This window comes from Electrophorus electricus, chromosome 17, assembly GCF_013358815.1.
Source record: "Electrophorus electricus isolate fEleEle1 chromosome 17, fEleEle1.pri, whole genome shotgun sequence".
Taxonomy (NCBI): domain Eukaryota; kingdom Metazoa; phylum Chordata; class Actinopteri; order Gymnotiformes; family Gymnotidae; genus Electrophorus; species Electrophorus electricus.
The window spans coordinates 10,005,326-10,031,286 of record NC_049551.1 but is presented as its reverse complement, the minus strand read 5'-3'; the positions used below and the strand labels follow the sequence as shown (position 1 = coordinate 10,031,286).

The following is a 25,961-nucleotide window of genomic DNA, read 5'->3' as shown; positions in this document are numbered from 1 at the left end:
CGGGTGTACCTCTTTGTCATTGTTTACACCCAGTGTCTATGTGGGTGCATCACGTTGTCTGTCTCGGCTGGGTCCCATTGAGGCTGCTGTCATTTAGGATCACAGCCCTACTTCATATCCAGTTGAAGCTGCTGCAGTCACTGGTCACCACATTGCCTCTGGCTCCATCGAGTCTGCTGCTGATCATTGCTGCACCTTCCATCTAGTCAGACCTACCACAGAGTGTCACCATACCACCCTGGGAGAGGCATGGACTCCACCTTTCCCCTCACACATTGAGAGACTTCCCTTGGTGGTGGCTTCTAGCCTGCCACGGTGGCCTGGGGTTTGCTGTCTTTGTAACGAAAACATCGGGAGCCCCTTGGGGCAGTGGGGGGGATTAGTTCTGTAATGGTATGCTCCCCTCCCCTCCTATCACATGGTGAATTTACCCTCACAAATACTTTATCAAATACCCTCATAAACTCCTCCATATCAAATACCAACAACAATTTGTTGTAGGTAGTTGCTATGTTGTTGCTAGGTGGTTGTTAAGGTTAATTGGCTATTAAATTTCAAGAGGCTTGCTAAACATTTGTTATGGTATCTTTTGGTATTGCTAAGGGATTGCCATAAAGAAAATAATAAGAATAAATGATATACCGTAGGATAACAATAGTGAATACACACTGAAACCACAATCATTAATAATAATGTCCCCTTTGTCTCAAGAGACTGGAGATGATTGCCAGTATGAAAAGACTGCCAGAATGTTTACACATACTGTCATACAAATGAATGTAGTGACTACATATACTGTCATACATTTAAATATATATGTCACTGAATAAGTGTCTGCCAAATAATTAATTTTGGGTTTTTTTTATTCATACACATGCCCCAAACAGAACAATTCAGGATACATTACTTTTTAATATTTCAGTACATATTAAAAATAAATGCCACAACAAGTGGCATTTTTTAAAATTTATTCCAGCACTATGAGAAACTGTGTGAACAAAGGTAGTTTAACACAAATAGCAGTCTTATTTCCCAAAAGTAGTAAACTCTTTGATCACTATCAGAGTAATTAAACCTTTAGTGGAAAACATGTGGAAAGGTCTATGGGGTAATGTTATTCATCATGGAAAACACCTCACTTCCTTTTTACACTAATGAGGTAAAATGCGTCATCGACAGAGGCAACTGGAAGGAATAGTAAAGGATGAGAACATATGTTTATTTGCAGAATAGGAATGCTTGTTGCACACATGGCTTTTTTTTTCCTGATAGCAGATTGATCTGAATGAGAAAACTATCACAAATTCAGCAGTTTTGCAATATACAAATGCTCAAATGTTACTTTTCGCATCACTTTTGTATTTTTTTGTCTTGTTTTCCAGGGTTCCCCAGAAATTTCTTGGGGGGACTAGGCCGGGCCCATGGGGTGCAGACTGGCTTCTCTGGGACCAATATGTGGGTGGTCTAGTGGGCCTGGCTGGGTCTCCTACTGTTGCTACTGCCATCTCTTCTCTCTTTTCCAGGTGTGGGTTATGAGTACGTGGCGGGTCAATCCAAAGCCCAGGAAGAGGACTGCCTCAAGGGCTTCACCTCCATGATGGGCTCTCCCCTTCCCACTTATCACGTGGTTAATTTCTATATCGAATACCTTCACAAACTCCTCCATATCAAATACCTTCACAATCTCACAAACAGATAGAGAATGCTACACAGAGAATGCTTCTTGATGGCTCTGAAGGTGGCTACATACTGGCCTGTTGATCCAGTCAAGAATTTCTTGATGGTAATTCAACATAGGCCTTGTCACAATTTAATTTCTCTGGCTTTCTGTGTGAGTTGTCAGTTCTGTGTCAGTTGCTGTGGCACTCGGGCCATCACAAAATCCCTACCAAAATATTCATTTTTATCACTGTCCATTTTTAGATGCAAAGCACCTCATAGACCTGGCTTATAACTAATTTTAAAAATAAAATTGTGTGCTAACTTACACATCATAATCTAAGTGTATTACTGTACATCAGGGTGGACCCCAGGAATAAGAGAACTAATCACCTGCTTAGGGCCCCAAAGAGCACTTGAAAGTTTTTATTCATTTATTGATTTTTAAAAAAATTTGAAAAAATAATAATAATCAGGACATTTAAATTTTATTCAATATTTTTTGGTGATATATTGAATTATGTCAATTGTAATCATACAAAAACTCAATATGATGTTACCAATATGACTGATTAACTAACACTACTGGTTTAATCAATTTCTGCCACCTCTGTCAGAGTCAGTGTTACATTTACAGAGTCGGTGTTATGTGCTGTAATGGACATTAACTAAAAGCAGTTGGACGTTGGCATTTGTGGAACGGACTTCGCACAATCACTGACTACAAAGGAAGTTGAAACTGCGATAGGGAGTTGACCTCCTCAGTTGCAGATGAGCTAAATGCTCATTATGCTTGGTTAGAGAGATGCATCCAAATTACAAAAGAACCAGATGTTCATGGACATTGATATCATGTAAGCAACACAGCTACAAACAATGAAATTGATATTGAGTGTTAGAGTTTCTCAGGAAGTCTGCAAATGGTTAAGCACCAGCAGTGAATAATATTGAGACACATGCTGTGAGACCAGGGGTATAAAGGCTTGGCCTGATGATGTTAGGTATCAGGCAAGTAGATAATTTGGGTTTGTTGTAACAGACATGGCTTGTCAAAAGGCAACACTCTTACTGGTACTTTTTCACCTATTTGCAACACAAACATAGCTTAATTAACTGCCCACAAATGACATTACTGATGTCTAACAATTTAGTATCATAATCATTCTTTTTTAAAATGTGATGTGTGGAAATACACTGAATTAAATCTCATATCCTAAAGTATAAAGTCAAAATAATAAACTTACTGTCTAGAATGCACTTTAAGATTTTACTTTTGCTATATGATTATGATTTTACTATATTTTATTTACATGTTCTCATTTTCTAGATTGTGGATTGTAGGGTGAGTACATGTTCATCTGAATAAATACACTCCATGCACTGTTTGAAGTCACTAAAACTGGATCACTTAAACTCACCTAAATTTTCTTAAAATGATGTTAAAACAACATGAAAGGTTTACTGGGAAATGTCCATTTTTGTTTGGTAATTATTTGCTTTATTCTGATTTGCTTTATTCTGTGCTTTGTAGCATATGTAACTTATGCTGACAAATGTATGTAGACATACAATTATTTGCAGTAAGTATTACTAAAGATAGGAGGTTTTTTTGAGGTGGAGGTCATGAATATTTATGAAAGCATGGAAAGTTTTGACCTTTGTGAAAACTACTGCCTTCTTTCCTATTGGATAAGTACTCAAACAGCAAGATTTATGACCTGTTATTCTAAAACTTTCAAACTTATAAAGGCAGCTCCCATCCACAAAACAACACAAGCTCTTAAGGTAAGATTCAAAAGAACTGAAACATTTTGGCTACAGCTGCAGAAATGCTACCAAAATTTGGACTTGGCATTTTCCTTGTCCTGGCTGTATCTGCCTTTGAATCATATCAGTATTCACCTGTGCAGAGAAGGGTTCGTTTCTCAGCCAACAGTCCATGTAAGTATATTGTCCATTAATGTTTTACATGCATTGTTCAGTATATTTCACAGCTTCACATGATTTCCCATAATGTACATTATATTATCTCCACGCCTAGCGGAAGTTGCTCGCTGTATGAGCAGTGCTCCGCAAGTGGGGTGCAGCACATTTGCCTGCTTGGAGAATTCCACCTGTGACACTGATGGTATGCATGACATCTGCAACATCTTCTTCCACACAGCAGCTGTTTTCAATACAGAGGTAAAAATGAATTAAGACTTTTTTTTTTTTAAAGAATGGAAATTATTATATGGCTTATAATGAAATTTATTATAATTAAATTATTAATTATAGTTAAATATTTAAGTACACAAGAGGTCATGTTTTAATTGGAAAGAAACTCCAGGTTAAAAAATAAAAATGTTTTTGAATCTCTTCCAGGGTAAAACTTTTGTGAAAGAGAGCATCAAGTGCATTGCCAACAGCATCACCTCCAAGGTTTTTCAGACCATTCGGCGCTGTACCAGTTTCCAGAAAATGATTGCTGAGGTGCAAGAGGAATGTTATAGCAAGCTGGACATCTGTGCAGTGGCCCGCTCCAACCCTGATGCCATTGGGGAAGTGGTCCAGGTGCCTAGACATTTTCCAAACAGGTAAATCCCAGCAGCAAATCTGCCAGTATCTCTTACCATTTGTGTTTCAGTATATTTATGTTTCAGATATATTGTGTAGCCAACAACACAGATATTTGAAGTAATGTTATTTTTTAAATATTTTAAGCAGTTTAATTACATATTTTTAATTCATAGCACCTAAGCTTGAAAGATGGAATTCATCTTTTAAGAGTAAATATAAAGTTTAGCAGGCTCTGGAGTGCAATACATAATACATGAAAATCTAAAATCTGAATACTAATTTACAGATGTAGATTAAACATTTAAGATATGTAGATCAAATAATCAAAAATATCATAACTCAATAAGTAAATTAGCTGATGCACAATTCTATACTGGCAGAGTAACTCAGTAATAAGATAACTGAAGAATTTACTAGTTTTCCTTTATTTAGTTATAGTATGCTTTAAATAAAAAATTTTCTTAAGGACTACATTGGCTTTTAGCTTGTTTTTGAAAGGAACAGTCACCATACCAAGCAATATTCTTTCAGTGCCTTCATATATCAGTGTGAAAGTCTAATTCCTAAGTCTAATTCCTAATGTTTTTTTCAAATTAACCATCGCTGAAAATGACAACTAGATCAAACAAATAGATTAGTATATGTGCATTGTGATGAGTAATATATAATTTTAATTCTTTTGTGTGGTAGGTTCTACAGCACTCTCCTACAGAGCCTAATGGAGTGTGATGAAGACACTGTAGAGGTTGTTCGGTCTGGGCTTGTGGCTAGACTAAGCCCTAATATGGCAACCATTTTCAAACTGCTGCAGAAGAAGCCATGTCCCCAGGACCTAAACTCTGGGCAGGCTGGTATAGATGGCCACGAAGGTTTTCGCTGGCCCATATTCAAGATCCAATCTAGCCTGCATAACAGCGATCCAAATCATCTCTTTGCCAAGAAACGTTCAGTTGAAGATAAAACACTGAATCAATAGGATGCTGATAACATTAACAACCATGCAACCACAAAAGAGTTTTGCTGTTTATGGTGTTTATTGGCATTTTTGTCATTTATTATGTTTGTAAAATACAACACTGAAGATAATGTAGTAATATATAGTTTATAGAAAAAGCTAAAATATGTTTTTATCCACATAGGACCAAATATTTTATTTAGTTTTGCTTTTTTGCTTGTTTTGTTGTCACAGCCAAATTCAGAGCAGAATAGATTGTTGCATCTTATAGGTACCTTAATTCATATGCTGGTTAATATAATGTCCTAGATGTTCTGGTAACACAGGTATAGCCTAAATATGGATTTATGGACATAAATAAAAATTTTAAATGAAGCCAGTTTAATTTATTGTATATTCTGGAAACGGAGGCTGTGGATTTCTCCAGTCTTGCTTTGAAGCAATCTAGTGAATGAAATATTAAGCAAACACACATGATGACAAGTTTGTCATGCACACAGGTTCAGCTATACTAAAGTTAGTTACAAGTGTAGCAGTGTAAGATTTAAGGTTAGACCTGAGTTGTTATAATTAATTGTTTTATTAATTTTGTTAGTAATTGATTTAAGTAGGTAAACTGTAATAAGAAAGGATCTTGTTAGGCCATTCCTGGTAATTTGATTCCTATGGACTGATGTCCATTAGAGAGTACATGAGAAGAGAGAAAAATATATTGGGGTACTGAGTTAGTAACATTTTTGCCAAGAGTTTTAGAGCTGTTTGGTGTGAAATAAATGGAATTCAACCTCACTCATGTAACCTGAGTATCATATCCTCTTCTGCAAAGAAGGGACTGGGACTGCCTATAGCAAACCGTATGCTAAAACTTAAAGTACAACAAACTGGTGGAAATGGGGATTTTTTTTTTTCCCTCCCATGTTAATTTTCTTAAAATTTCATACAACCGAGGCATAACTACGTTGGTGAGTGTACAAGGGGATTTGCAGGTGTGTAAAATTTCAACCGCTGTACCTAAGTGAAAAGCTATCTGGCCAGTATGTCAGATTCTGACAGTGTACATTATTCTCTCGCAGATTTCCATCCAGTTAATGATGCTGTGGATAACATGAGCTATGTCAGTGCCCAGGCTAATGATACAAGGGTCATTCACAACAAAACTGAACTCCCTACTTGTTTTCATGGTGTTGGTAAAGGCAAAGAAAGTTTTTTGCTGTGAAAAGCTAGCCAAGCTTGTCTGAGCAAACAGGAAGGCTAGGATGTTAGAGCCTGCATGGGCACACAGACTCAAAATTAGGCCACCATTCTCCCCACTAGGTTAAGTGGTGATGTTAGCTTACTGCCTGTCATTTTTTCTTGCTTGTTATCGCTAGCGTTAGTTATTATTTATTATTGTTGCTAGTGTCTTTGTTATAGCCTGCTTCCTCTTTTTTCATTGTGTGTTTTGTTTCTTTTTTTTATCATGTATTGCCAGTCTCTTTGCACCTGTGGTTCCTACCTGTCCCACCGTGGCCTGTGTCTCCATTTCCTCGTGATCCTCCCATTTCTCCATTGTCGCCTGTTCCTGCTGCTCCTTTGTTTTTGCCTTCACTTGTGCTTGGTTTTATTTTTGTCCCTGTTGTGAGTTCTGTCTCTGTGCCCCTCTGTGTGTCTGTTCTGGTGCCCATGCCTGTTTTTGTTCACGTCCTGTTGTCCCTAGCCTGGTCTATATTGCATTTTTGTTCTGCTATTCTTTTGTGCCCCCCCATTGTCCCTCGTCATTTGTCGTCTTTTGTTGTGCCTCCTCGTCCTCCCTCCTCGCGCTTTTGTCATCCTCAGTCTTCTGTTCTGATCTGTTTTCTTGCTTTTTATTGCTACTTTTAGTTATTTATTATTATCATTGCTCGTGTCTGTTATAACCTGCTTCCTCTTATTTCATCGTGCATTTTGTTTCTTTCTAATGTATTCCCAGTCTCTCTGCATTTGTTCTATATCCCTGGACTGTTCCAAGGAGTATGATATTGCATTTGCCCCTAATAAATCTTGCTCTTCTCTGCACATGCATCCGCCTCCTAACCTCTCATCGTTATAATAAGATGTAGCTGTTTGATAGATTTTTGAGAGTGGCCAGTAAGAAGGTCATAACTATAATCTGGCTTGCTGGAGATGTGTATGATTTGTAAAGCAGCTGTAGTGAAAAGCATTATATAAATAAATTTGACTTTGAGTTTGACTCATAAAGTCTTTGAATTTTTTTTTGTATTTCAGGTGATAAAAAGCTGACTTTGTAATTAATAGGGCTGTTAAAGTTGAATCCTAATTAAGACCGAGTTCTTTTCAACTGAGATAATCATCAGCATTTCTTTTTATTTTCTATGGGCCAAATATAATCTTAGTATTTAATGTTTTCTTCATTTTAGCCAAATGCAGCTTAATAACTGCAGTGTTCAGTGAGTCTGGAAAAATAACTGGGGTTAAGCCATTTCATTATTTCTAGAAGAGTTATAAATGTTTTTATTAATGATATCCAAAATCTAGGACCGTCCAGTTTTGTTTTTTTTCTAAGTAATCTTGAAGGCTTTATTTGTAAATGTCAGTAACATAATTGTATATTCTGCCTGAGTTGTCATATATCTTCTTTTTGTCATTACTTTCCACTTCAGGTGTGTTTGATGGCCCATCTTCACTGCATAGTGCAGACAGATGTCAAAGTAAAAAAAAAAAAAGTTGACCTTTAGCATTTTAACTCAAATTCTGTTCAGATTGATGCAATCAGGCTGCAAGAAATGTGAAACTTGTGGAAGAACATTTTGTAAATTAGATTGTGCTTTGTTCCATTTCCCCCAACAGATTTATCTGATAATTGCAAGTGCATTCACGTTGAAGAAGTATTCAAAGAGAACTCGATCAGACGTAGGTGAAAAAAATTTGCTCTTAGAAAGTATTGTGAATCTTCTATTGTAACCATATCCTTATCCATTTAATGTTGCATTTGCATTTGAGACCAGTTGTGTTGGCTGGTGCCTCTCCTGAGAGGCAAATGCCAATGGCTGATGTCACTCGCAGTGGTTGGCAGCTGATGCTATACTTTCAGTTCCACATAGCAATGCTGATAGTCACCAGAGCTTCATCCAAGTTCTAAGATATTATAATAGCCTAAATAATGATTAGGTTACAGGTTAAGCAACAAAAATATTTGGCCTAGTTAATAGCCTAAAATAAAACCAACAAAAGCATACTCCTCTTGTAAATTTAATAATTAAGGTGATGGCCTTGATAATATGAACATATTTTGATAAAACATCTGATGCAGGTGGCTTTGAATGGCTGTAGCAACTTGTGGTGGCACATGGCATTCTGTTAAAGTCAGAGATAATAATTTAGGGCTAGCTAGCAAAGTGTAAGCTAGAATTGTCCATACAGACAGAGCAAACAATTTAGCCTATAAACTATATTTCCACAAATCATTGCTGAGTGGCCGATGCACATAGTTACTTTACTTTTATAAGCAATTATTCAGATTATTATTATATAGAATTATACAGAGGCAGGAGCTGTTATGAAAGGCAGGTGTTATTTCGGTTACTTCCTGCTGCCATTTGCCAATCATGGACCAAGTCCTTGCTGGCTGCCTTATCATTCTTGGAGCTGGTTATCATTTTCTGTGTTTCATAAATGTAAATGTAATGCTCTCAACCTAATGATTACAGAATAAATTAGTGTCATTCACAGTGGGCCAATTGATGACAAATATCAGACAATCAAAATAAAATTCAAAATTGTTACAATGAATCACATGTGTAACACATGCTGATTAAATTTAAACAAAAATCTGTAATCAAAATCTTCATGTTTAAAGAACGGTACAATTAGATTTTCGGCATGTGGATTATCTTGGGAATGTGTACATTAAGTACAGTCGGCAGGTGCAAAGAAATCAGGTGATTTAAAATGGGCATTAGTTTGGGCAGATATCAGCATCCAGACCATAGACTTATATGGTATATACAGTATAAGGCCTCCTCCTGAGGCCCCCTTGCTAGTTGAGAATAAAACTAAAACAAACTTGTCAATATAGTGCAGTGCATGTATAAAGAAAATCAGGTCAAATCATCCCATTTGTCCAGACCTTTTATTATATTATTAACTGGAAAATGTAATAAAATAAAATAAAATAAAAAGCAGCTATAACAATTAGAGATTCTCTCACCCGCACCTCCTGCACTTCCTTCCCACAGTTTGATTACCTCTGGTAGAGGTACAGCAAAACAAGTACATTATCAAGACATTAATTTCGTTAGATTTATTTATGAAAGTAATTGTAGAAATTGTTTAAAATTATTTTATATATACATTTTATTTAAATAATTGTATTCTTAACAAAGCTTTATTTTCTCACCTTGTGTAATAAATTGCATAATTTTTGCTGAAAGCATTCTTTTTCTAAAAAGATCATTGAATCTAAAATAGATGAAAATGCAGATGTCAATTTCAGGAGATATTTCAAGATGGCGTCTCGCAATAGCAGTTCTGACGCACAGCTTGAATTGTATCCTTGCAAAATTGTTACGAATTGTTTACAGGTTTAATACTTAGCTAAAGTTGTATGTGCGTACCAGTTTTGCTGGCAATTATTATATTGTAAAACGCTCTCATTTCCATCGAAGTATACGATTAGCTGAGGTCCAAAGCGTCATAATTGTTGCGTCACTTTAGTGTAAGTAATGCTTGTTTTTTTTTTTGGTTTTTTTTCCTGTGGCTTTGAATGTGAAACGTAACTCCGAGCAGGATGAACACTTTGATATGTTTGGTGTCATATACGTGCGTCTTTAGATTTGCTTGAAGCTACTCATGTGTCAAGTAAGTAAAGCGTAGGCTACTACGTTTCGTACAAACTGCATGCCAGATTAACGGATACCTTTAATCTTGTCGAGTTATCATGTTATCTAGAATAGATTAGCTAACCTAGATTTGCGATATATACGAAGAAACCTCCATGTGAGTATCTGCAGTATCTGTGTACTGTAGTAAGGACATAATATATTCAAAATGGACGTTTCGGACAGAGGTTCTTCGTTGACTGTGCAGAGTGCTTCACAAAATATCACTTATCACCTGTTTTATTTTACTTAAAAACCATCCTGCTTCTCTTCATATCTGTGTGCGTATGTATATATAAAATAATGTGTGTGTGTATATTTTATATTTGTCAAAGTTGTCAAGCTCCCTGGGCTGCATAAAATGAGGGCAGCGTCTTCTCCACATATTCAGTATTTGAAGAGATATTTGAAGTCAAACTAATTTTTACAAGAATCAGTGCTGTAACACCCCTGAGGCCAGTTCGTACTACCGTCTTCAGACTGACCCTAGGACTGTTTATCATGCATACTGGACAGACGTTTAAGGTGGAATATACAAAATAAGTTTTTGCATATGATATTAATTAACAAAAATTCATCTTGTTGGAAATTCATGAGAGGAGCCTAGATGAATTCAGGAGAAGCCAAGGATTAAGAATTCTTTCAAAATGAAATTTGAGTATGACATACTGTATGACATACAGTTCAGGAGATACAGCCAGTGGTGAAGTGGCCAATTCCAAACTATTCACCAGTTATATTCCCTTATTCAACTGGGTCTTAGATATTGCAAAACAATTTCTCACACAGGACTACAAACCTCATGAAATAGAGATAACTGGCTATTCAAATATATTCAGTCTAGAATTCAATGTAGATTGGCATTGGGGGGGAAAGGTTGTCAAGAGTACTGGTGAAGATTTACAGCAATCAAACTGGTAAAGGTTTACAGCAATCAAACAAATATATATGTTCTGAGTTAACCAAATATACATTTGTGAGTGTGAGTCATGGGCCATGTGGCAAGGCTGTCTAACTCAAATCACTTCTAGCATGTAAAAGATGGAAATTAACAGTGAACCTGGCTAGTGCATTCAGTCCACCATAAGTAAGCAATGGTTAATAGAAAACCAACAATAAGTAAATGAGAATTTCTTACAATTGATAGATGTATGTATACAAGGAATGTAACCAGAACCATCCAAGACGTTTTCTAAAGCTTCACACACAATATAATTTCCCAATAAACAGTTTACCTTTGACAAATGATCTGTATAATTACTGAATAACTATTTTCCTTTACATTATGTCAGTGTATTAGAGGTTCCTTTTCCATCTCAGAGGGAAGCATCCATTGCTCTGCAGGCTTTGTCTCCTGATCAGGAGCCTAGAAGGAGGGGCATCACAAAAACTCTTGGTGCTTCAGCATGCACACTGTCTGCGTAAGTCATTCTGCTTTTTTTCAATTCCATCTTCCAATACAAACTGAGGAAGCACAGGTGGCCACACAGAGAGCTCATGTACACATTCATCATTCCAAAATTGTCACTAAACATGCTGATTTTGGTTGTGTCTTGTTAAGAACAATAAGTTACTATTCTTTTGAGCACTATTACAAAGAAATATATACAGTAATTTGAAATTTTCCCTATTTGGGCTATAAATATGTCATAAATAATGTCATGTCATAAATATACTAGTTTATAATGTCTGTAATTAGACACTTCAATCACTTCAAACACTCTTTCCATGTCTTATAGTGCCTTTCCTTCTGTGGAGCTCTGAAATCGACTTTGATCAATTTCATAAACAGGACGTTTTAGTAGGCACTGCCCCTCTGGATTGCAAATGCCACACCCCCTTCTGTGCCAATCTATGCCTATCAACACTGTTCATTTGTGGCCAGTTGCTATTTGATAGGTTTTTTTGTTTGTTTGTTTGTTTTTTATTGTTTGTATTTTTTTAAAGGGTATACATCCAAACAAATTAACAATGCACCTGCATTATACTGCTAAACTTTACTGAAGCCTGAGCCTGAAATTCACTCACATCTTAAGAACTTGTCAAGGAGAAATCCAGATATTTACAAAAGCTGTGTAGACCTTTCTCTCAAACTTAGTTATTAGTGTTGGTATATTTTTTTCTGGCATTTGTGTGGTGAAATATTTGTAATATGAGGCTCAAGATCTGTCAGGCAACTTGCTGAAACTTCTGTTTATCATGTCACACTTTTGCTGACTAAATATTTAATTAAAAATGTTTTTTAATTAATTTATTATCCAAATACTTAGATTTTAAAAACACTTAGATCTTTAAATACTGATACATTATTTGTCATAGTTGTACATTCATTATAATAGACTAATTTTAGTCAAGTTGACATTTACTGGTAATTCCTTGCATGTGATTATAAAATTGCACATCACATCACTTCTCTAATGTGGTTATGTAATAACGCATGTCATGTCACCTCTCTAATGTGGTTATGTCATATCACTTTTCTGTTTTTTTTTGTTTTGTTTTTTTTAGAAAATGGACTGCTGATGAGGCCCGTATTCTTCGTGTATCAGTAGGATCATTTTTAGATCACCTGGCACTGGTGATTGAAACTATGGATGTGTTTGGACAGCCTGTCCTGCAGTGAAACAAACCTGTTAAAAAGAAATGTTACAATGGACAGTCAGCTAATTCAAACAAGAGAATTGCACTGAAGGTCTCTTCAGCACTGCTGAACATTTTCGGGATGTTTAAAGATTTGTCATTAAGAGAACTACAGATTACCTTCAGTGAGTTTGTCACTCATGAATTACTCATTTGAATGTGTTATTATTAGTAGATAGATATTTTAAATCTTCTGCCTTCATGTACTAAAAAGATGTCCTCTCTGAAATTATGGACTTCTGTTGAATACAAATTATGGGTGGAAAGCTTCTTGTGGTTATAATAAACTCAGTAGACAGTTTGAGTGCCTGTTTCTTTAGATGATATTGTTCCTATTCCTTAGTTTGTTCTTTATTGTTTATAAAGAAGGGTGGGCCCCTTGGTTCCTCTACAGTGATTACTTATCAAAAGAATTTAATGTTTGTGTATTTGACTGATATTAATTCATAAACACATTATACAAAATAGGCAGAATATATTTGAAAACTATACTAATACTCCATTCCATGTTTGAGTTATTACTGACATACCCAGAGAGAACCAGAATATTATTGTAATTCTCAAACATTTAAATGTGTTGCTTCATTCTGTAAAAATTACTAATTAGTTCTCTTGTACACTTGAGACCTATAATGTTTGGTGAACAGAGACTGCGTTGAATGCAGTAAAGCAGAGTATTTTAATAAGGGCTATCCAAGTCGTAGTCAAAAACAGGCAGTAATAAATAACCAAAGTCAGTCCAGCAAGGCAAACAAATGAAAAAGGGAACAGGCAAGGATCAGAGTAACCAGATCCATAATCCAAAATGAACACAGAGTTTATATACAGAGACACATAAGGATAACGAGATACAGATGAGACTAATAAACTGGTGACTAGGAATGAACAGAGTGTTTGTGTCTGACTTAGTCCTTGGAAGTTGGTGCTCTTGGGACAGACGTGACAACCACATTTCTAAAATATACATGCCTTATCTTAAGATGAGTTCTCAGCATTTGAAGATAAATGAAGACCTTACTGCAACAATGGGCTAATGTGATACTAGTAGAAATAATGAACTCTTTGGACATGTCATAATATGAGCTGTTGTAGCAATGTGCAAATAAATGTATTTTTCCCATTCATTTAGTTTTAGAGTTTTTCTCCCTTTTCCTAAATTGTGGGTTAGCCCACATATACTGTAAGATCTTCAAATGATTTAAAATATTCACATTTACATCAAATGCATTGATGCCAACATTATGGCATTTTGTTTCCCATAGTAAGTGTCATGATTAGTCCTTCCCAGGTTCCAGCTTCCATGGTTTCCATCTTGTGTGTTTTAGTTCCATGCCTTAGTTTCGCGTTCTCCTCCCCTCGTTTGATTGCTTGCACCTGTCCCTCATTTCTACCTTTGGTTCTTGTATTTAGACCCTGTCTTGAGCTCTGTGTCTTTGCTGTTCATTTTAATGTGTTTAGTTCATTGTGTTTGCATGTTTATTGTAATGGATGTTTCTTTGTATTCTGTGCCTTTGTGTTATCCTAGCGTCTGTGTTTCCTAGTCTATGTTATAGTCTGCTCCCCTGTTTGCTTTCGTGTGTTTAGTTCTAGCCTCTGTTTGTGTTTAGTTACTCAGGTATACTAGCCCTTGTCCTATTTAATCATGTATTCCCGTGCTCTCTATGTCAGCACTTTGACCCTGGACTGCCTTAACGACTGTGATTCTCGATTTGCCCCCATTAAATCTCGCACTTCTCCGCACGTGTCCACCTCCTTACCGCTCATCGTTACAGTAAGAGGTGTCTAATGTTATTCACAAAGGATTGATGTTGCAGCAGGTAGAAGCACTTTATCAGTACAGCAAAGAACACTGTTGACATCTGGGACAGTGGAATGCGTGGACAGGGTTTTTACATTCAAGTTACTGAACCCACATTGCAGAGCATCTCTCCTAGTCTGCTAACATGATGGTGGTGGTATAAAAACATTTTTAAAAAAAAAACAGCAATTACAATTTTTGAGAGTGCTATGAAGGGATAATTTAAAGGAGGAGCTGCTACTGGCCTTTTACTGGCTCCACAATAGAGGTACTGGTGTATGGCATTACAGTGTGGTAAACCAGATTTTCAGCAACTGATAGAACTCTACAAAAGGTCATTAAAACTGCTCAGAAAATCATCAGCGATCCTCTGCCCTATGTGGAAGACACATCCAGTTCTACTACCTGTTCAATATTCTCTCTTCTGGCAGACAGTACATGTGCATTAAAAGCTGGACTAACAGACATAAGAACAATTTCTTTCCCTGGGCCATTACATTTATGGCATTTAGCTGACACTTTTATCCAACGTTCAGTTAAGACTAAATATAACTTGAGCAATTGAGGCTTAAGGGCCTTGCTCAGGGGCCCAATACTTGCAACTTGGCAGTGGTAGGGCTTGAACTGGCACTAGTACCTTAACCTCTGAACTACCAGAGCTTTAAACTTTAAATTTTACAGATTTCACCTACTACACCACCAAGCATTCCCGAACAAATCAAATCAAATCAATACTGGTCTCCCTGGTGACTAAGGTCATACCCAGCCTCACCATCAATGCATGCTCAGTGCCATCAGTTCCATCTGGACCTACCATATCGCACAGTGATATGACGCAACAATCCACTCTCTTGGCCAGTCCTCCATGAATCACTGAACACCTCCCATTCCACACTTAGAATGTATTTCACCAACTAACATGTGCTCTCCTCATCCACCACCACTGACTAGCACTTTCAGCTAGTTCTGATATTTCCTTCAGTTACCCTTAGTTTGCAGCTTCTAAAACCAAATTTCACAAGTAAAGGTGTGAGAGACTTGGCCACACATCTCCCATCACCTATCTCCACTGTTCTTATATACACCTGACATTCACATTTTCTCACTTCAGCCACCAAATCGGCATATTTCAGCTTACTCCTCTGTGTAGTTATTTAAAAAGTCCAAAAGTACAGTTTACTTGATTGAACTAGTTTACTTGCATTATTACATTAAATACATACATAAAATACATAATATACATATATACATAAAATACATAAAAATAGATTACATTAAATACAATTAGGTTATATATATATATATATATATATATATATATATATATATATATATATATATATATATATATAATTATTTTCTATATAATGTTTTTCAGAAGTTTATTACAGAGCTTGACTGCCAGCTAAAACAGGTGTTCTCACTAGTCTAGTGGTGAAAATGTGCAGGGCAGGAGGTACTCCAGGGCTAAAAAAATTCCACTGCTAATTAACTGGTCAGGTTTGAAAAGATTTTTAATAAATCTATATTTAAGTCCATGTATTTGTAATGATTTTTAAATGTCAATTTAATTCAGAGAAAGTATGGTTACATATTTTTCTATATTTACCCATAATGCTAAAACAGTTCTACTACCGCTTAAGAGTGATAGATTTTGATAATCGCCAGTGCAAATTTGCATCACTCAGGCTGTCACAGAAAGGTTGCCCTTAGCTATCAACATTTTTACAGTGTTAAGACCTGGTTAACCAAAAAACAAAATAAAACAGTGTAATAAGTTGATTTACAAATTTAAGCTTAGCTGATTTTTTTACATTACGTTTTACATTCTAGCTCTTGTGTTCAGTTCCTTTGGTTTAAGACTTTTCTAATATTATTACCATTTTATGTCATGATATTGTCCTATAAACTCCAAAGCATTCTGTTTACATGCATATGTGGACAATAATAAAATATTATTTCTTCTATCAGTTTGAACATCTCAGTGCAAAACTATCAGCATTGATCTATTGTTCCCTGCTTTGTTTCCATAACAGGATTTATTGGCCAAGTACATTTGGACATACAGTACACATTCAGTACCATTAGTGACCAAGGACTGTAGTTGGGCAATGTGAGATCTTTTCCATCCTTGTAAAGTGTATGGTATTTCTCACGTTTCCTGTAGATGAGTTCCATGCTTGTAAGGTAGCTTGTAGCTTGCATATACCTTTAAAATGATTAGTGTGGGATCTTTTATATCCTTGTAAGGTAGAGCCTGTATGTTACATCTGTGTGTTAAAGTGGTACTATTTCTGCACAAAATGTGAAATAATGTCTGAACATACGTTAAAGCTGAATAAGGTAAAAGGTTTTGTGGCCTAGACATTAATCCTAGCAGGCCCAGTCCCCATATAGGGCTTAATTTTATAAAACCACCTGCAATTTGGATTGTAAACAATTTATTGAATTTTCTTTTAAAGTGTTGTGGACCAAGACCAGTTTTGACCTTACTGCTCTGTAGCTGTTTATCAGTTTTTTCCTTGGACTTAACTACATTCTACCTGAAAACTGGCAACTTCCATCAGACATCGAAAACTACTTGTTGAGTGCAACATGTTTAGTTATTTTTCCTCTGTCATTAGCGATAGTTTTACGTGTGAGAAGTGTATATTTAGATTTACATTTATGGCATTTAGCTGACACTTTTATCCAAAAAGGACTTACAATTATGACTGAGTACAACTTGAGCAATTGAGGGTTAAGGGCCTTGCTCAGGGGCCCAGCAGTGTCAACTTGGCAGTGGTGGGGCTTGAACCAGCAACCTTCCTATTACAAGTACCTTGACCACTGAGCTACCACTGCCACAGATGAATTGCTAGTCTGACAAAGAAGATTCTAGCACTAGAAGTGTGCACGCAGACCTAAGAAAGTGTTAGACCTATCGAGGAACTAGAAGTACAAGCTCTGGATGCCTAAGGGGAAGTTAGTAATCCCTCAACTCTGGCACTACAGCCCTCACAGCAGGGTGAATGGGTGATGTTACTGTGAAATAGCGGAGCTTTGACTCAGCCATGGGAGCACTACTCTTCCCCAATTTGCATGTGCAACAGGTTTGCACGACTCACGCGAGGCACCCATTGAGAAGCTCTGGTCTTAGGGGACTCTATTTTGTGACACGTGAAATTAGCTAGACCTTTAGGGACACCAGCAGCAGTAGTTAGCTGTATATCAGGGGCCAGGGAGCCAGACATTGCAGGTAATCTTAAGGTTTTAGGCAAGCATAGATTCTCTAAGATAGTTATTCACGTAGTAGCTAACTATATATGCCTTTATCAGTCAGAGATTACTAAAAATAATATTGAAGAGATGAGTCAATTAGCAAAGGTGATGTCCGACGCTGTAGTATGCTCTGGTCACATCCCAATCCAAGTGGTGCTCACAAAATATTTTGTGGAGTTTATAGATCATTGGAACACATTTGAGGGCAAGCCTGGCCTTTTTGGGAGGGATGGTATGCATCCTACTAGGGAGGGCGCTGCTTTTCTTTCCTGTAATATAAGCCACAGTCATATGACAGACCTAGTTACTCTATGACAATCCAAAGCGAAGGCCAGGCAGCAGACAAAGAAGCTAAACCAACCATCTAGTCGCTACGTGACGTCACCCAAGGTTCATCATATTGACACTGCTTCTGTTCCACGAGCTAAGCAGAAATACAGAAAACAAAGTCTTAATAACATAATTAGTATTAAAGTAACTGATTCACAGGACACTACCTGAACCTTTCATCTAAGGCTGGGTTTACTAACATCTAAAGTGCTTATGATAAATGAAATCCTAACAGATCATAGATTTAATGTACTTTGTGTAACAGAAACATGGATCAAGACAAATGAGTACATAGCTTTAAACAAAGTGTGTCCTTCAGGCTACAGCTATGTACACTGCCCTTGTCTAACTGGCCATAGAGGTGTCATTGCCGTTTTTTATACTGATACATTAGGCATAAACCAGAAAGAAGGTTATGAGTTCTTTGAAATTATTTTTAGTAGCATAAATGATGTAGCCAGCAATAAGAAGCCTGCCACTAATTGGCATCTAAAGGCCACCAGGACCCTACTCAGAATTTATTAAGGAATTTGCAGATTTCCTCTCTAATCTATTCACTCTAGTAGAAAGAGCCATTATTGTTGGTGATTTCAATATTCACTTTGATAGTGAATCACTTCTATCTTAGCTACTTTACATTGGCTCCCAGTAAAATTTTGTACTGATTAAAATATACCTCTAATGTCCTACAAAACACTGAATGGTCTTGCCCCACAGAACCTTTAGAGCGTTACGATCCACTACGTCTGCTTAGATCAAAAGGAACAGGCTCTTTACTAGTACCAAGAATAAGAAAATCTACCACAGGAGGGCAGAGCCTTTTCCTATAAAGCTTCCACACTATGGAATAACCTTCCTGTAAATGTTCGAGACTCAGGCACAGTCTCAATATTTAAGGCTAGGCTAAAAATCTATCTGTACAGTCAGGCATTTTATTAATTGCTTCCCTTCTTAGGAAGAGGTATAGATCTGGGGGTCTATGGGCATTGAGAAATATGGTAAACTGGGATGATATAATGCTGTCACTTCAACTCTCTTTTGTCACTCAAGTTTGTTGACTGAGAGTGGCGGAGTGCTAATGTTCTAGAGTGCCCTCATGCTTGTGATTCCTTTGGGCTCTATCCTTTTAGCTATGCTGCCATAGATCTGTCAGTCTATCTACACACCCTTGTACATGGACATGCCTAATAATCTATTCCCTCTTTCTGCCAAGATACACCTACCCCTGATGTCATGTTACTGAGCCACAACATGTCTCAGCTGACATGGCTACTCCCACCACCCCCTGATGTCTTCTGTTGTAGACCACCACACCTCCACCCCAGCCAACTACTTCTCCATTGCCCTTCATGGATGTTCTCGTGTGAGATGGGTTTCAGACACGCACACATTAGGACCAGACTAGGACAAGACTTCCAATTGCTTATTTTTTCATTTTATTATTACTGATTTATCTTTCTCTTAAGAGAAAGATATTTTAAAATTGTTACTATTGTGGTGACTGTTGTCAGCCAGAGGAGGATGGGCCCAGCCTTGGAATCTTGATTCCTCTCAAGGTTTCTTCCTCATGCTCTAAGTTTTTTGTTGCCACTGTCACCCTTGGCTTGCTCATTGGGGGCTTGGACTTAGACATTTGTAAAGTCGCTTTGTGACATCTGTTGTAAAAAGCACTATATAAATAAATTAAATTTGGTGTGTTAATTTTTTTGTCAACACTTTCCTAAGCTTTGTAGGATATCATGAGTTCAGATTTATTTTCGTGCCCTTGCCAGTTCCACTCATCTTTTCCCTCATTTTAAGTTTTCTTCAATTAGCTCAAACAATGCTTATAGGAAATGAGTGTTTTATTGGATGTGCAAGCCAAAAAGTTCCGACTGAGTAGTTGTTGTTTGGTTTGTTGTTGCTGTGTGACAGGCTGTTAGATCCATCTATATTGAGTGAAAAATGTTAAAAGCATCAACATAAATTTTACAGCCATCATGTTTTGAGATCATTTTATCACTGAGCACTATGCAAAGCACTTTCTGACCTATGAGTTTCCCTTTTTCAGCTAAGCTCATAGCTAAACTTCAGTGAAGGCACAAACATGGAAAACCTACCAAAGTGGTTTACAACTATCCACCACAAAACTATTTAGAAACCATTTTATTCACTCTGCAAACACTACACAAATGACATTATATAAATTAGACTATACCGTGTATTAACATTCATAATTCAAACAATTCATGCATATACAGCATTACACTACACAGAGTTTTATATATACAAAACTACATTAGAACATAATTAGCAACACTGGTTGACATCAGCACTAGAAATCATCATCATCACAGATGTCAAGATACACATCAAAAGCCTCCCGATTACAATTTCCATCAGGTGTAAAGACATATTTATGGAATGTCCCATCAACACATATAGCTGAAAAAGATAAGAAAGAGACCTTAAGAAACAATTCAAAACAAAATAATGAAAGGGTGTATTTCAAAATCTACTCACCAATGACAGAGTTGACATTTTTGGAGGTGTTCTTTCCAAAGGCACAGATGCAAGCACACTCAGCTGGCACAGTAAAACTGGCCAGAGACCACTGACTGTCCACATACTGCCCAATAACTGGACCCACCTTTCCCACACGAGCCAAGCTGTGAGGACATAATTACAATAAACCATTCACATTAGTTACTACTAAAAAAATTCTTCCATACATTCTATATTTGAAGAGCCAATCTTGGCCTTACGCCGAACGCCGATTGAGTTTGGTGTCCTTAAGGGCAAAAATGTGAACCGTGCCCTTGTCACTGGACGCACACAGGAAGGAGGAGTCATGGCTGAAGTTGATGCTGTAAAAGAGATTGGGGACTGTGTGTAAATCAGTAAATACTCATTTGGCACATCTGGCATATTGCCAGTGAACATTTCTGTTCTATACATCACTGTAAATGTTCATCTTATCAGAGAGTATCAGCTTAATGTCATATGCACATGTATCCATTGCCAAATAAAACATGGAAATTGAGTAAGTACAGTCTGGTATTATTCTTTCCCATAACAATATGCAAACTACTTCTTTCTGAAGTAGTTCCCTTTATTAAAAAGTAGTTTAAAAACCTATAGTTTTAAAATATTAAAAACATATTCCAGTCCATAATTCTTTAATAGATTTAGTTCCACTATAGGTCAATCTATAACAGTTTAACCAGGACCTCTGTCCAAAAACACCCTGTTTCTCAGGAAATCTTGTACTTCACTACAATTTATATATACGCACGCACACACACGCACGCACGCACGCACACACGCCATGCGCACACACGCACACAGTGTATCCAAATACAGAAAAGCACAAATAATGGATTTTTACAAATATTTACTGGGATTGGGTTTGTTTTTTTTTTCTTTTTAACTTAACTGGACTGCTGATGTAGTTTATTATAACTGGTCTACTGTTTTTATATTGGATCTGCAATATGTGAAACAGAATTTGTTTGCCCAGGAGGTGATTAGCCTATGTTGGTTGTGACAGTGTAGTTACTAGTTAGTTCACCTATATTCTTCTTTTTTCAGATATCACAGTGAATAAATAAAGTGCTATTTATTTATTCACTGTGCAAAACTGCTATGCCACTATTTCAACTCAGAAGACACAGACACAACAGAGCTTGTTTGACCAGAAGGAGATTAGGCTAGTGTTCACGCTAGTTAGCGCCACTGTTAACTCCATAGTTAGCAGTTTTGATCACTTATTTGCTGTCCCTTAACTCCTACACTATCTTCAAACATGTATGCCCTTTTATTCAAATACAAAATTTTGCTGCCTCAAGAAATATAGATGCGAATACTAGGCTCTCTACACATCCCTAATACTCTATGTATATATGGACACCCATATGAATCATTATATTGCAATGTTTAATGCCATAATCTTTTAATTAACTTTGTAAGTAGCTTTCATTTGTTTGAATATCAATACTACGTAAATTTACATACAATACCACAATAATGCTAATTACAATGCTAAATTCTGAATTTATTGAATGTTAAATATTTTTATGTATATTATACTATATACTTATGGTAGTTCTAGCTCATCATATATGAGGACAGTGGCAGGCATTACAACATTGCTTTGTATGTTACATTTTTACTACAGCAAATCTCTAAGCTTGCCTCCAAACATAACTGGGTGGCTCATTAGCTAGCCAGCCTACTGCAGTGATAGAAAACGTAATATGTATACTTAGATCTACCGAGAACATACCCACAGGCACCCCACAATCTTCAATCAACTTTGGATCTCATTAAAGTTTTACAGTGGAAGTATTTGGCAGTTCATTCCACTTCATTCCAGTACTTCTCGAGCTAGATGCCCTGTAACGGTTCAAGCTCATACCAAACCGGCTTGGTGCACTTAGGCTACTATTAGCCCAGTAATGAAGACTCTATTTCTTCACTAATAGTGTATTTTAACTTTTAATATTATTCCCTCACTTTTTTGAATGTGTATCTGTATTCAGAAACTCACCATGTTATATTAATGTTCTACATGCAGCCATACTTTTCAAAAACTCTCCAGTATTAGCAATACAGATATGGCAAGTATCATTTTATTTCCAAACTCAACTGAAATAGAATCAGTGTCCTACTGAACTGCGAACATCAATCAAAATCTAATCATAGTGGGAGATCAGTGCTGATTCTGAGCCTGCTAAGTAATTCTAACAAAAAAATAAAATAAAAATTTTTTAAAAGACTAAACAGTCTTTTGCCACGGAATGCTCCCCTTCCCATTGATCATATGGCACAGCCCGCCGCAAGCAGTGGGAGTTTCGCACTGACTGTTTCTGATTCATCCTACTCGTAACCACGCCTACTTGTCAGCACACATCTGGTTTAGCCTTGTTATGTTTGTATGTATTTAAACTCTTGTTAGTGTGTGCATTTATGTCGGTCATTGTTCATGTTAATGTTCACAAGGTTCATGGTGTCCATGTTAGCTGTAGCCATGCTTATGTTCAATGTTTATGTTATATGTGAGTGCCGTTGTCTTCATTGTGTGTTAATAAACATCTGTCACCATCAAGGGAGTCTGTACATCCTGCTCCTTGACTTGCAGCTCTCGGGCCATTACATCTTTTAAATTAAGTCTTCTAATTTATCCCCAATTCTAATTTTCGCTGCTGAAAAATCTTGGTAGGATATAAGTAAATGTTAGTAACTGCAGTATTAGTGTTATAATCTGTGACAGCAGATGTGCATGTTAATATCTAGTTAAATATAAATGTCAAAGTAGGAAGTTTAGTGTTATTATTATTTAAAAAAAATCAAAGATGCCACAAAACAATAGCCTTCAAGGTTATATTCTGTAGACATTCATCCTGTTTGTCTTATGATGCAATTCACCACTATGTTTGCAGTAATGTTTTCCCAAGTCTTAAGATTCCATTACTTTTAGTTAACTATTAATACATCAAAACTATTCATATAGATCTTTTGAAAGTGAGAAATGCTAAAAAAAATATAGTTGGGATTATTTTTTGCATAAAATAGTAACCCATATTTGAAACCCACATTACTCCTTAAAATGAAAATTCAGTCACCAGTATAAAGTGGCAGGATCTGTTCCTCTGCGCAGTTCCACAAGCTTGTCGCGTGTAGAGGTGTCAAACAGACGGATCAAGGTACCCTTCCGGGAGGCAGAGGCTACCACAGTGCCAGGCTGGTTCAGAGCCAAGCAAGCGATTTCACTCTGATGAGCATTAATAGTGAATGGGGCAGACGACGTTCCAGGTTTCGTGTTAGAAAGGTCCTGCCAAAAAAAATGGATAGCAAATAGCAAACGTTCAGGATCTAGAGACTTGTTTACTTCTCCCAGCCTACAATTTGAAAACTTTACAAATCCTTCACTTGAGTAAAAGAAAAAAATAAAAGTTATTATTCTGTTGAACATGATTACACTATATTGCCAAAAGAATTCGCTCACCCATCAAAATCATTAAATTCAGATGTTCCAGTTACTTTCATGGCCACAGGTGTGTAAAACCCAAGCACCAAAGCATGCAGACTGCTTCTACAAACATTTGTGAAAGAATGGGTCGCTCTCAGGAGCTCAGTGAATTCCAGTGTGGTACCATGATAGGATGCAACAAGTCCAGTCGTGAAATTTCATCGCTACTAAATATTCCAGTCAACTGTCAGTGGTATTATAACAAAGTGGAAGTGACAGCAACTCGTGTGTGCGTGTGTGTGCGCGCATGTGTGCGACAGCAACTCGACAGGCCACGTAAAATGAGAAAGTGGGGTCAGCGGATGCTGAGGCGCATACTTCACAGAGGTCACCAACTTTCTGCAGAGTCAATCACTACAGACTTCCAAACGTCATGTGGCCTTCAGATTAGCTCAAGAACAATGCATAGAGTTTCATGGAATGGGTTTCCATGGCTGAGCAGCAGCATCGAAGCCTTACCAAGCGCAATGCAAAGCATCAGATGCAGTGGTGTAAAGCACGCTGCCACTGGACTCTAGAGCAGTGACGAATCACACTTCTCTGTCTGGCAATCCGATGAATGAGTCTGGGTTTGGCGGTTGCCAGGAGAATGGTACTTGTCTGACTGCATTGTGCCAAGTGTAAAGTTTAATTGAGGGGAGATTATGGAGTTGTTTTTCAGGAGTTGGGCTCAGCCCTACAGTTCCAGTGAAGGAACTGTTAATGCTTCAGCATACCAAGAGATTTTGGACAATTTAAAGCTCCTAACTTTGTGGGAACAGTTTTGGGGATGGCCCCCTCCTGTTCCAACATCAATGCACACGAGTGCACAAAGCAAAGTCCATAAACACATGGATGAGCGAGTTTGGTGTGGAAGAACATTACTGGCCTGCACAGAGTCCTGACCTTAACCCGATAAAACACCTATGGGATGAATTAGAGGGGAGACTGCGAGCCAAGCCTTCTCCTCCAACATCTGACCTCACAAATGCGCTTCTGGAAGAATAGTCAAAAATTCCCATAAACACATTCCTAAACATTGTGGAAAGCCTTCTCAGAACAGTTGAAGCTATTATAGCTGCAAAGGGTTGGTCAACATCATATTAAACCCCATGGATTAAGATTCGGATGTCACTCAGATTCATATGCATGCAAAGGCAGATGAGCAAATACATTTGGAAATATAGTGTATATATACAGCTTTGGGGGGTGGGTGGGAAGAGACCACTCCAGTTTATTTATTTTTTTTTTGCTTAAATCAGCATCTCCACATCTACAGCAGCCGTTCCATTCAAGTGTTTTTTGAATTCCTTCACAGACACACCTCTCTCTACTTAGGTGATCACCTAATCAGCATCTAATTCACAAAATCCTATTCTAACGAGCAACAGTATAACAGCACTGCTGCTGTCATCACTATTCTCTTGTTATAGAACCAGCTGGATGGGAAAAGCAGTGCTAGGACTACCCAAAAAGTAAGTGGAGTCAAAATACAACTACAGACCATGCCAAAAGAGTTAAAAAGAAAGGTTCTTAATGAGGAAAAGAAGGGTTCAATTGTAGCTTTACTGGCAGAGGGATATAGTGAGCATCAGGTTGCTTCCATCTTGAAAATTACAAAAACGGCGACTCATAAGAGCAAGGTCAAGCAGCAAACACATGGAACATCAACGCTACAGACTGGCAGAGGTCGAAAATGACTCTCTACTGACCGTGATGATCGCCACCTCATTCAAATGTCATTTAACAACCATAAGATGAAGTTAAGTGACCTAAAAAAAAAAAAAAAAAAAAAGACATGCAGCAGGGAGGACAGTTCAAAACAGGCTTCTGGAAGCAGGCAAAGCTTCATCAATGAGAAGCAAAGAAGAGCCAGACTAAAGTTTGCAAAAGACCATAAGGATTGGACCACAG

At 37.2% G+C, this 25,961-nt stretch overlaps 3 protein-coding genes across 3 annotated transcripts in view; 2 read left to right on the top strand and 1 right to left on the bottom strand.

Annotated features, from left to right (window-relative positions):
• Window positions 1-3,444: 3,444 nt before the first annotated feature.
• On the top strand, window positions 3,445-5,548 carry stc1l (stanniocalcin 1, like). Its single transcript, XM_027010327.2, has 4 exons — window positions 3,445-3,600; window positions 3,701-3,843; window positions 4,024-4,235; window positions 4,909-5,548. Exons 1-4 carry the CDS (start codon window positions 3,489-3,491, stop codon window positions 5,192-5,194), a joined length of 753 nt encoding a protein of 250 aa, XP_026866128.1. The 5' UTR covers window positions 3,445-3,488; the 3' UTR covers window positions 5,195-5,548.
• Window positions 5,549-9,635: 4,087 nt separating this feature from the next.
• On the top strand, window positions 9,636-12,973 carry LOC113577621 (EKC/KEOPS complex subunit Lage3). The gene is made up of 3 exons (XM_027010374.2): window positions 9,636-9,698; window positions 11,322-11,450; window positions 12,538-12,973. The coding sequence occupies exons 1-3, from the start codon at window positions 9,658-9,660 to the stop codon at window positions 12,650-12,652; spliced, it is 285 nt and encodes a 94-aa protein (XP_026866175.2). The 5' UTR covers window positions 9,636-9,657; the 3' UTR covers window positions 12,653-12,973.
• Window positions 12,974-20,188: 7,215 nt separating this feature from the next.
• wdr45 (WD repeat domain 45) overlaps window positions 20,189-25,961 on the bottom strand; it is an 11,735-nt gene continuing 5,962 nt past the window's right edge. Inside the window, exons 8-11 of the mRNA XM_027010373.2 lie at window positions 23,662-23,870; window positions 20,803-20,904; window positions 20,561-20,706; window positions 20,189-20,482 (exon numbers count right to left, since the gene is read on the bottom strand). Coding sequence (XP_026866174.1) covers window positions 20,373-20,482; window positions 20,561-20,706; window positions 20,803-20,904; window positions 23,662-23,870 — 567 coding nt within the window. The 3' untranslated portion in view covers window positions 20,189-20,372. The remainder of the gene's footprint in view (window positions 20,483-20,560; window positions 20,707-20,802; window positions 20,905-23,661; window positions 23,871-25,961) is intronic.

Coding starts and splice junctions, on each gene's coding strand:
- stc1l (XM_027010327.2), top strand. CDS start 3,489: ATGCTACCAAAATTTGGACTTGGCATTTTCCTTGTCCTGGCTGTATCT. Junction 3,601..3,700: donor TTTCTCAGCCAACAGTCCAT/GTAAGTATATTG, acceptor CTCCACGCCTAG/CGGAAGTTGCTCGCTGTATG. Junction 4,236..4,908: donor CCTAGACATTTTCCAAACAG/GTAAATCCCAGC, acceptor TTTGTGTGGTAG/GTTCTACAGCACTCTCCTAC.
- LOC113577621 (XM_027010374.2), top strand. CDS start 9,658: ATGGCGTCTCGCAATAGCAGTTCTGACGCACAGCTTGAATT. Junction 9,699..11,321: donor TCTGACGCACAGCTTGAATT/GTATCCTTGCAA, acceptor ACATTATGTCAG/TGTATTAGAGGTTCCTTTTC. Junction 11,451..12,537: donor TCAGCATGCACACTGTCTGC/GTAAGTCATTCT, acceptor TGTTTTTTTTAG/AAAATGGACTGCTGATGAGG.